The 13,024-nt window shown below is 27.0% G+C and overlaps 1 protein-coding gene across 4 annotated transcripts in view; it reads left to right on the plus strand.

The window, feature by feature from the left end:
- LOC121132376 (lachesin) overlaps nt 1-13,024 on the plus strand; it is a 425,839-nt gene that overhangs the window by 298,765 nt on the left and 114,050 nt on the right. For all 4 annotated transcript variants that reach the window (XM_071886663.1, XM_071886665.1, XM_071886666.1 and 1 more), the window contains 2 exons: nt 6,516-6,659; nt 8,913-8,981. In XM_071886663.1, coding sequence (XP_071742764.1) covers nt 6,516-6,659; nt 8,913-8,981 — 213 coding nt within the window. The remainder of the gene's footprint in view (nt 1-6,515; nt 6,660-8,912; nt 8,982-13,024) is intronic.

Consider the following 13,024-nt stretch of genomic DNA (forward strand, 5'->3'; position numbering starts at 1 on the left):
AGCTTTAAGAATTATACCCTCCACCATTCCTAAAACTAAAATTATTTTTGGGCAGTAAAAGAGAAGATTGAAAGATGTCTCAAGCACCGATTTACACCAATGCCACAAGCGCTTCTTGATACTAACCTTTGATTTATTTGTATAAAGAGAGGATGTGGCAATTATATACCTAATACCATTTTTGGTGTGAGCCAATGAATGGTTTCCTCATAATTATTAATGGGTCCGGCATTGACAACTTCATATAGAGTCCAAGTCTCCTCAGTCTGCTTTCTACGATTTGTGTTGGATCTTTGGGATACTGGCCCCTCATCTGCCTGCAAGGATTTTCTTATTTTGTAACTTCTCTAAAGCTGTGTATATAGGAATAGGAGGAACCTGTTTTGTCATGTCACATTTTGTTGCAAAGTATATCCTACGTGGTCTCAATCGTTAAATATGATTTTTAATTTTGACTTCCCCTGGACCTGAAATTGACCAACGGTGGTAATATAATATTCTTTGAAGAATTCGTCCCTACTACTGACACATCCTGGCATTAAAGTTGACGGGTTCATTAGTTCATTGTATCGAGTACCAAGACGATCCAATTTCTTTCCAATAGTGTCCAGATTTTTTTCCTTTTTAATAGTCCAAACAATGACAATCCGCTCAGAAAAACAACGTCCCGTATCTTTCAAGAATCTGGGTCCCTTTATTTACAAATTCAACAAACATTTTTTGCGCCACCGTTGAAGTATATCAAGTTTATTTTTCACCTCTAGTGAGGTTAAGAGTTGTCCTCAATTTTTAAAATTGCATGTTTGGTAATAATGGAAGATATTCAGCTCCTGATTGAGTGTAATTTCCTGATTTGTTCATATTTTTGTTTTGGTTCAGTTTATCAAATTTTGTATAGAATCTCCATTCTTGAACCATCATTACGTTTAGGAAACAATTGTATAAGGCCTGGTACCATCTCTTTGTTGTTATTGATACTCTGTAGTTAGCCACATAATATCAACCAGTTTTTCTACACCCATACAACTTGAATTCTATATTACGGAAATTATGTATGATAATATTTGAATTCTCTTTTAATCTTGAGTATGTCAGTCCACAGTTCTATAACTTGATGAGGCCCCAAAAAATTTGAGCTAACAAATATACCCGTAGAAACCATTTTAGTATATACAGATTGTTTCTTCATTTTGGACAGTGCTGCTTTGCAATGATTTGTATATTCCTTGTCATAGTCCCAAGAAGACAAATGTTCTTAATTTCTCATTAGATCCAAGGAAGTAAATAAATTAAAATGATATAGGGATTTTCTTATGGTGACTGCTTACCCGTACTTTGAAGAACGTAAAAAATATTACATACTTTTTCAGCGGAAAAAATAGTTCAAATCGACACAAATGTTAGTTCGTAAAATGTTGATCAGTTATTGTACATTATTATTAGAACAATATATATATATAACACATTTTACTAACCAAGATTTGTAGACTAACATTGATATTTCAGTAAGATTTGACATTATGAAGAATAAAATAATTGATGGAGTTACTTGTAAAAAACTAAGGAAATAAAGTGCACAAAATAATGTCTGAAATCAAAGTACAAAATATTATCAACCAGATAAAATAATCTGAAACATTGACAATGATTTAGAAGAAGAAGAGTACACAAATGTATTTGTTTACGTTCCTTAAGGTACGTTGGGGCAGTAATGGTTTTCGTAATAAATAACATAAAAAAATCATCTACAACAATAAAAGATAAAAATTCAAAATGTTACCATATAATTTATATAAATATTGAGAAATTTAGTTTGTTTATAAGGGTAATTTAGAAAATTATAGACTTGCTAGAAATACCATGTGGGTTAAGTTTTATTTGATATTTTTTACAAAGATCGTTAAGTTTAATTTACCGAAGGTCAATAATCAGTCAATGATTATTATACAGCCCAATTAACACTAGAAAACAAAATTTTAATTTATTCTGCCCTTTAAAAAAATGGTGTTTTTTTATTAGTTTTATATACAGAAAAATGAACATGACCTATACCCACAGAAATTTCTGTTTTTGTGGCTAGAGATTGTTGTTTTCATGAAAAATATTTTTTCAGGCATTTACAGGATTTAGTGTTTCGACAAAAAAGAAGATCATTAAACATATTTTGTCGCTACATGTTTCTATATTCCAAAAATATTTAAATTATTTCGGTATTTTTTCCTTTATCGAAAAATGTCTTATAAAATTTGTGAAATAAAACAAAATTTGAGCTATTATTTGGAAATTGTTGATTGAAAAAATATTTAAATATATTTATGAAGCTATCAAGACGTATGTATTGATCATATATGAAATTTTGCTATCTATAGGCTACAAAACCAGACATTTTTAGAAATACAGGTTTTTTTCATTATTCTTGAGGTAAAAGGAATTAGGAACACATTATTTCAGAGCAATGTCAAAAAATTGTTGAATAGTGTAATTAATTAAAAAAATGAATTTTCGTCGGATTTTAATTCATAAAAGTAAATACTTCAAATTTTACATAATTATCAAGTTATAATATGCACAACTATTAATATATATATATATTTTTTTTTGAAATAATTTATTTAATGTCTTTTACTTACACGCAGTATGAAAGTTATTATTCTTTTTCTTATTTGTAAATAGAAACGCATGAATATACATAACTACATTAAATATGAAAATTAAATGGAAATATATTTTCAAACTATGCAAATAATTCAGTATTTACATTAACTTTCTACCCCCTCCTCTCCATCCTTGTTAAATTGTCTGTTCTTAGCATGAATATTTATACATCATATTGCTTTACGACCATTGCTCATTCTTCATATATTAATATTTATTGGAGAAGTAAAATAAAGGGAAAATATTTCATCAGTCAAAGAACTAAATAAAAAGTGTATTGTGCCGTTTAACTTTTTTGTGTTGCGCATATAGTAACACCTCAATAGAGGCCCCCTACACTACTGATTAAAATTTAAAGTACTTTTAGCATAATATATGTATATAAAACACTGAAAATATACATGAATCAAATTTGTAGAGTTTTTTGGAAGAGAGTTGTTAAGTTGTCATGACGGTGTAATAGATCAGGTAAAATTAGTTGTGACAAGGAAAGTGAGGTGAAGTAAATAAGCAAGAGGAGGGCAAGAATCACACCTATGTCGAACCTCAATATAGTAGGGAAATAAGTTTACTACTCAGTAGTTAAATAATGATGACAACAGTTGAAAAAAAGGACATTTATTCCTGAGATACTAATTTCAAAAAAGTGTGGCCCCTAAAAAACACACGATTAATATCAATACCCTACAATAAAAAAGTTTTTGAAGAAAAAAAAAATTAATTATCTATCTTCGACTTGCTTTCACAGAAAGCTATTTAACGATATTTTTTGAAAAAGGATCAAAATGGAAATAATCTGAAAACACTCTTCAGGTGTAATTAGCTTGTAGAGTCTGCCTGTACGAATTGAAACTTGTAGAAAACAATTGTAAGAATTCGGAGGAAGAGTTAATTTTTAAAGAGCAAACGTGCTCATTTTCTCTTCTTTAGGAAGTAAAAAAAAGGTTCCCATTAGATACATCAACATTATTAACTGGCTCAGATGAAGCCGATTTCGTCCTCATGTTAACATGAAACTTTTTGAATACGAATAAATGAGTAGAACATCTTTAAAAGTTACTATGTGGACGGGTCCATAGATAAAATCAACAGAACATATAATTTATTTGCTATAAACGACATAACTATACTGTTGTTTGCTGTATAATTAGAAACAAGGTTTATGAGTGCACTGATCTGGACTGTGTACGCTATCAAACCATTGATTCGATTTATGATCTTGGGCATAGAAGAGATTAAATGTATGTAGTAGAAAATGAAAAAAAAATTAAGAAAACCAAATTCAATTTGACTAATGCGATAAAAATTGGAAACATATGCTAATGATGCATAAATTATTAGTATAAATAACAATTTTTTGATAACTTTTTTATTATTATTATTTTTCCTTCATTTTTAAAGATACAAGTTATTTTTAAACATTTTCATTTGTATGATTTTTTTTTATTATTTAAAAAATGGATAAATTTAAACTAAAAATATGAGTTTTACAAACAAATGACTATAATAATTTGGTGAAATGTAACTTAAAAATATCTCCAAAAAACCATCACTGTGAAAATAAAGTGACTGTCCAAATATTGTAAAAATTGAAAAAATGAGTTGCCAATAAATTTCAAGTTATTATAGATATTCTTATATGCCAAGGTACCTACATACTTTTCTCGGAGTGTTAATGCACACCCACATACACATATATACTAATATATTACCTGTAATGTATCTCAAAACCTTCCCTACAAAAGTAGAAAAAAATATTGGCTTCACCCTTTTGCATCAACGTCCCATATTTATATTCATTCGTCATTGTATTATTTTTATTGATATTTAAGATATTTTTAAAATAATAGTAGAAAACTAAAATTTATATAAAAAAAACACATTTTATAATAGAACACTATGTTCGTGATATATAAGACTTCAAACATAGTTACTTTTTCGAATTTGATGATATAGCATTTTACCTGTCAAATGCTTTTCATGTATGGATTGTTTATTATTTTATTTTTTGCTTATATAATATGTGTCTAGTATAAGGAATAATTATTGAAAATTTTGCCTTGTTTCGCTGAAAAATTGCAAAAGATACAGCAGTTCAAATTTGTTGGGACAATAGTGTCCTTCTGGGTCTGAAAGGTACATTGTTCTCTTTTTTATCAGATAAAAAAATTTGCTCAGAAATAAACACGTATCTTTATTTATTTTTTCTTTTAGAATTTAGATTTTTCATATTAAAGTACACTTTAATAGTGAACAGATTTGTAAGTAAGACATGTATAAATATAAATAAACTCAAAAATTATACTAATATGTTTTATGAATACTTAATTATTGAATCTAAAGTTAGCCATAATCTAAATAATGGAAAGAAAACAAAGATCAAGTTATTTTAATATTTTTAGCAACAGTATTTTATATGAAGTATACAGAGCTGATCAAGACAGCATTGTCAATTTATTGAATAACTATGTTATAGATTATTTTAGGGGATGAAGATGTTACCATAGAAATGAATGTATAAGATGTTTCAATGACTCCTGAAACCAACATTCACGTTGTTATAAATGATACTCCGAATACTTGTTGTACCTTTAATAATTAAGTTTTACAATATGGGTATTGAGGAGTCAATCTCATGTATCAAAGAAGCTATATCTTCTAGATATAGCTTGTGTAAATAGCTAAATTGTTAATAACTTTAAATATCCAAATAAATTATTGTTTCTTGACTACATAGTTGTAGTTGCCAAAAATTTGATTAAATATTATGAAGGTAACATCGTGATACGTATCTATCTATATATATTTTACACCTGTATGATAACATAAAATAAATGTACTTGTAGATTTATTTTATGCTCTCAGATAACAGATTTATGATTCACGGAAAGTCCAGTTCCGAACTATTCATGTATTTTTATTGTGCTCCTAAATATCAATAGTCTTACTCCCCTTCTGTAACCCTCTCAATCGAATATCATATTCAAAATATATTCCAGTAATATCTAATCGATAATTAAAGATTGAACTCGTCTCTTAAACTTTTTACTAAAACAGTACATTACATAACATTTTTGGGCGTTTTTATTTTGAAAACACGAGCGGTAATATAATAAATTCAAGTTTTACAACTACAAAGAGGATAAGAGTACACCAAATAATGGTTCGTTTTGTGCAAAAGTACTCTGTAATATAATGAATATTAAATAAACTAATTGATTTAAAAAAGGATTAAACAATTAAACTACTCAGCCAAAAAATTTATTAGCTTAAAAATAGCATTGTTACTTTATGTTATTAGAAAAATCAATTTTTTTGTGCAAATTTTCCTTCTAGTGAAAAACTTTACATACCGGAGGCAACCATTAAATATTAGTTTAAAACAAAAATATTTGTCTCAGCGAAGTTCTACTATAAAACGAACAAAATGGAACGATGATACAAGTAACATTAAAACATCGTTATTTTAGACCCACCCTAATACATATGATAAAAAGATTTTGTTAAAATTAAAAATATTGAGTGACAAATATGAAGGATTTCAAAAATAAAAAAAGTTTTCATAAACCTTCTTGAGCTCCTAGAGAATACTGATACAATAAGGTGCACCAAGGTTATAAAATAATAAATCAAATAACATATTTTTCTTACTTTAATAATATTTATTACGACCATTAAGGGTATTAAAGTACTTAAAACTGACTTAATGAAAAAAAAGTAGTTGTACTTTAGAAATACAACTAAGCTTAATTATAAGTGGTTTTTTTATAATGTCCCTTGCCTCGCAGTTTTGTATCTTACATTGTTGCCAATGCTTATTTTCATTCTAAATTTTATAGCTGTTATTAATCTTTTTTTAGGGTCATCTGTTATTGTTTGGAAACAAACAAATCGCATTATTTCCGCTGGAGAAAGACTTATACGTAAAGACTCTCGAATGAAATTAATTTCATCTGATAATGGAATTGCTTTGAAGATTGTAAATATTATTCCTGAAGACAAAGGTAAGTGATTTGAGAAGCATAAAATAAACATACCTCACCAGAGATACCTACATATTACGAGAACAAATAATATAATGTATTTAAAAAAATAAAAACTTACTTTGTTTTTCGAACAAATCTAGAGACTATTAATATACGTTAAGTTTCAATTTAAAACTATTGTTTATTAAAAAGAACGAATTATGAAGATTTTATACTAGAAATGTACAAATGTATAAAAGGCTTTACTTTTTTTAAGCTAAAGTTTTTCTCTTCCAACTAAAAGACTTTATCTGCTGAGGACAAAAAAATAGCAAAGTTTAAGACCTCTCAAGCGATTTCAGTTTCAGAAATTTTTTCACATTTTTAGGCCGTTAGTAACATGCCTAATATGAAAGTATGAGTAAAAAATTATACTTGTTAAATTTTTTAGTATGCGTTACATCAGTTAAAAATATTGGGCAACTTGTTTTTAATAACTTAATGGCTTTAAGGTGTGCTTCATAATTTGCAATTTCCCTTTTTTATACAACATAAATTATCACAATTTAACCCTGGTAGAAGTTATAGTTGTGAAACCAAAAAGAAGAACATTATCTTTTGTTAAGTTAGTTTTATGATGGTCACAAGCAAAAAAATATATACCCGTAAACGGAACTGTCTAATGTAAATATATAAAATAGCATTGCCTAATAAAAACAATACTATTGTCCAATGGAAATACATTTGTGATGAGTTAGCACAAAAAAAAAATTGAACAAAAATCAAGGAATGCCGAATTACATTTTTCATTGTAGCAATCAAGGTTTTGCTAATTTTAAATACAATTTGTAAAGATAGATGAATTATAATAATTTGTTGATTGAAATCAACAATTATTTTATTTGATAAACCTATTCATGTTTTTCACCCACTATATATAACTATATAAATATAACATTTGCTATTGTTGTTTAACCATAGAATAACAAAATTAGCGTTAAAGTTATAAGATTTTTTTTTAAATAACTATTTTACTGTATTTTATCGTATAATTTCCATACCTAGTCATATTGAACGAACTATATAGATGAAAATTAAATGTAATAGTGAAATTGATAAAAAAATTTACTGAATTCGAATAATAAAATATTTATTCAGTTATCTCGAATATAATTTCTACATATATTAAAAAAAATAAAGTATCTTATTTGATTACTAATATTTATTTCAATTGCTTTATGTTATAGTTAAAACTAAAAAAAAAAAAAAAGATAATTTATTACAACATAATAAAATTTCTGTCAAAAAAGGGTTCTGTTTTGATTAGTTTTTTAGTTTTTACTCTTAATTTTCTTATAAAATATTTCATGAATAACCAATGTGAGGTTGCGTGGAAATAAATATAATTAGGTCAATGATTTGAATAGCTGTAATAAGTAATTAATGTTTTAGAGTGAAGAAAATTAATTTCAATATAAATACGTTTCATACCCAATATATTTGATTTGTGTTTATAACATATTAAGTCATTTAGTCCATATATACATATTTTTTTAATTTCAAAACTGTTCACACAATCCTTCATTTTTTTTTGAATATTTATTAAATAATCCATAAGATATATAAAGTTCAAATGAAAAAATTAATCAAAATTGAAGTTTTTTGACGGCAATGTTGTTTTTAAGTCATAGTATTAGATGTATTTTTTAGTTTTAGGTACAATTTAAAGCTATTGAAAAAAATATTATCTTCCAAATATAATTTTCATTTTATTTGATTTTTGTATGGATAGACACATTTTGTAGAAACTATATTTAAAATAGATAAATAAATATATAATTTTCTAGATACTTTGGAATCAATTGTTATTACTTTTAATTTTTATCTATAAACTTCTTTCCCTTCGATAAATTGCTCTGAATTGTAATTAAACTCTAAACCTATGGTGGCCAAAGGTTTATTAAAGGGTGTTTTATTAAAAAGCATTAAAAAAAAAGTGGTTTTTAGCCGCTGGGCATTGCAGAAATTGAATTTAATTGTAGAGTGTAATTCATAAAATAATCCAAAGGTAATCTAGACTCTACTTAGATAAACAATTTCAAACTTTCGTTTGTGTTGTCCATATATTTTCATTATAGTATGATTATAAACTAAATTGTTTACCCTTTTCATAAAAAAGAATACGGATTTTTTTCAATAACTTAAAATATTATTTTACATTAAGATATTTTTAATTTTTCGTACATGCTTAAAATTTATATTTTGAAAACTTAATCCTTTTTTTTCTTTCAGGAGAATATATTTGTGAATTAGAGACATTTGGAGATCCAATCAGTCAAAAGAATCTAATTCATGTTCTTGGTAAGTGTTACTATACTCATATTTATTATAGCTTAATTATATGTATATGTCGTTTTGTGTGTTTCATTACGTTATATGAACTTATTCTTAAGGACTTATGCTTATCCCATTAAAAATTATGAGGTAAACCATCAACATGTAAGCTCTTTAGTTATATTAAATACAAATAATAGGCATATCAGCTCATTTCTACGTATATAAACTGATTTTTAGTTATCTTAATAACTCATATCTTAATCTTAGTGTCCAGGAATTACAAATAGTACTACTATGATTCTTTGGAATTAATATTTATATGATAAAACATTTGATTGGGTGTTGTGATTTTTTATTTTATTTTAAAAAGTAAACACATATTTTAGAAAAAAGAATAAAGAATTCACAGCTTTATTTTATTTTGTATTTAGATTTTAAAAATAGATTTTTTTTATTTGTTTAATAAATAGAAAAATGGATATTATCTATAAATTATTTTCTTTTGTGGTCTACAGATAAAATTTTGTTGATATTTAGTGAATATGAAAGATTCAAACTCATCATTATTATGAACATAGATATAGCAATCTTTCTGTATCTTTTTCTAAGATGTATAAAATTGCTTACAAGTAAGAAAATATGATGAGGAGACAGTTTTCTTTGGAGACTTTTAAATTTTTCATTTTAGGTAATAACGATAAAAATCTAATTTTATATTAAAGCAAAAATACACACCCTGAATTTAAAAACAGAGAAAAGAGGTTTTTTTTATTTCATGTTAAAGAATGAGTTTAAATCTTTCATATCCACTAAAAGAATAAAAAATCAATTTGTAGTCTACGTAAGCATTTTTATTATTATTTAAAATATCTTTTTCCCTTCTTTTTATTAATATAAAAGCAAATATATGCAATAAACAGTAAAACTCGGCTAGTTTTATCAACGATTAAATAATTGGCTTATAAAACCGTTCAAATGAAAATGCTTCCTATATATAATATAATATTTTTTTAAATAAAAAATTACCCAAGCATGAAGCTCCAAATATATGAAAAAGAGTTTACTCTGTCAAATAATTATTTATTTATTTTTCGACAAATTATGATAATTTAAGTTCAATTTTCGGTGTCTTCAAAGAATGAATTAAATAATTTGCAGATATAAATTGACAATTACTCGTAGAAGTTAAAAACATAATCCATTCTCAATTTAAAAAACAAAACATTTTAGCTAGTTTTTGCGTTCACACGCCAATAATATCTATGTAGACTTGTCATAATACCAATATTTTAATACAAGTTTCAATATTAAATATGATTGATGCATTTCAAAACTTTTTCAATTAAAAAAGTAACACGAAAATGTTATAATATATGTATATATATATATATTTGAATTAAAAATAACCAGCTTTTTAACAATCCATATGAAAAGGAAAAACACTACACACACATTTTAAGAGCACACAAAACTTAAAAAAAAAAATGACAACAATGATAATAAATAGGTAATAAAAACACATATGAAGTAGATTGCTCCATTATTTTTGAGACGTTATGCCGTTGCAAGAACTGGATCCACTATTGATATAGAAATTGTACCATTTTTACAGTTCTATTTCTATTGGCTTAAAATATTTTTGCCAAAAAAGATATTTCATATATGCAATTGTTTATTTAATTCAATTTAAAAAGATAGAATAATTAATATTTAGGTATTGTTCATATACAATGGTTATATATGTCATATAAGTAAATTAATGACAATTATTTTGTAGAATAGTAATGTTTTTTAAATTATATTGATTAATGATCAATATTTAAACGTAATACAGTAATTAAAATCCTTTCTAATATTGTTATACTCCGAATAAATTATATAATTAAAAAAAACAACAACACGACAGTGATTCGAATGGAAGAAGTGCTTATCATTTTTCCTTTATCAATGCATTTGCATCATTGGTATTGTAAAAACTCGAGGATTGACGAAAAAGCATAATATCAGGCCTCTGCACTAATTTCCACTTCCTATTTTTTGTTCAAATGTCAATAGGCTAAAAACCCTTTCGGCAAATTGTCCTTCGGCATAAAATGTTTTTGCCTAATAGTCCACAAACGCAATTTAAGACATTATCTCTTCCCTTGGGTTGTTTATCTACACCAAAAATAAACTATATTTTTGCTTCAAACTCTATGGAAATTATTATTATATATTAAACTTCCTCTTTCCATTTTTTTTAAATGTTACTTTATTAGTTCATGAGTTATGAGATAATTTTGGAATTTATTATTATCGAAATTTCAAAGAATGTTCTTATTTTTTATCTACCTTGACGATGAATATGAATAAAGGGGAGGAATAGAGAGTGGGGAATGTTTTATTATGTATAGAACATGTCTTATTCGATTATAATTTATTAAATTGGAAATAATCCTTCCATTAAACGGTACACAAATTCATATTCTTTTCTTCAGCTACTACACATTTTAGATTATGAAATTATAAGTATAAAATAAGATGTTAAAAAGTATTCCATTTATGATCGGATTTTTACTGAGTGATCTATTAAAATCTGAATTTTATACTGTGATAACCATATATCATGTCTTGTCGGCAATTAAAAGTAAAAGAAACAGAAAATGATACTGGTAATCCTGATCCTGTTTCGCAGTGAAGTAGCTTAATTGTCATGAAGTTTTAATTAGATCAGCTGCAAGCAGCCGTGATAATAAAGAAATAAACAAAATCCCACTCTGTAAAAGGGAAGGTCATAGACAGAAATTACTCTGATGTGGATCCTTAATTATACTACACCGAGTCCAACAATACACTTTTAACTCCCGACAAAGCCCACATTGTTCCTCTCTGTCTGTCATGAAAACACGCACAGTCAAGTTGTCCATTGAAATCTGAATACTTTAAATTGTTAGCTTCAACAAAATTAATGCTATAAATAGATGTGTGTATGTCTCTCTTAATCTTTAATGTAGCCACTCTTAGTAGTAATGCTAGCCTTTAAGCAGAGGCGGAAGGCCTGACACCCTCTGCGGATATAGTCCACTATCATGGTGGCACATTCCTAGGTGATTGTGACTTTGAAGGCTTCGTTGTTTAGATGACGAGCACTGCAGGCCTTCCCCTCGACATCTATCCAAAAGGTTAGTTAAGGGGGTTCGGATAGGGGCTAAAAGTGTCAAAAAAGAGTTCAAATAACTCATTCAAAAGAGTCTTGTAACGGAGGAGATGGGTTTCTTTATTTCCTAAAAGTAAAGACTCTCCACCCTCACGAGGCGTCCAAAATTAAGATTATTTTTTCCCCTGAATGGCAAGAAAATGGCCTGAATGATAACATTTATTCCATAGAAAATATTAAGAAAAAAGTTTAAAGCTAACAAAGCAACCGATCCTGATGGAGTTTCTGGAGAGCTTTTTTGCCTGTGCCCGGATGAAATTACGCCCTTATTGTATAGAATGGGGGTGTACGATAGAAAATACAAGTAGAATGCCTTTATCATTCACAAAAGGAAGAATAAGATTCGATTCCTAAAAAATGAGATGGGACGGAATTCCATCAGTGCAGGCCTATTGCTGTTTTGAACGCATGTTATTTAATTTTATTGGGAGTTTTGGCTATGCAAATGGAGTCCATATTAAATAAAAATATTGGAATGACTCAGAAAAGGCTTCTTGAAGAAATGGTAAATTTCCTATGTTTCACAAAACTTCCAAGCAGCTATCGAATTAGTCATTCCTTCAAAAAAATATGAAACTATTATTAGATTTGAATTTTGAGAGGCATTGGATTCGATAAATCATTGTCATGATTTCAAAAGTATTAAGAAACTTCTCCCAAAAAAGTTTTTTAATCCTGGGAAGGCACTTTTACATAATGGTTCATCAACTATGTCGTTAAAAAGAGTAGAAAGTGAACCAATTTATTTTAAAAAAAGCTACGGACAGGGCTGCCCCACCGTCTCTCTTTTATTCATTTAATCCATAGAATAACTAATTATACATATTTTAAAAAAGTACGTCGGGTTTGGTGTGTATTTTAATAACAAATC

This window comes from Lepeophtheirus salmonis, chromosome 2, assembly GCF_016086655.4.
Source record: "Lepeophtheirus salmonis chromosome 2, UVic_Lsal_1.4, whole genome shotgun sequence".
NCBI classification, from domain to species: Eukaryota; Metazoa; Arthropoda; class Copepoda; order Siphonostomatoida; family Caligidae; genus Lepeophtheirus; species Lepeophtheirus salmonis.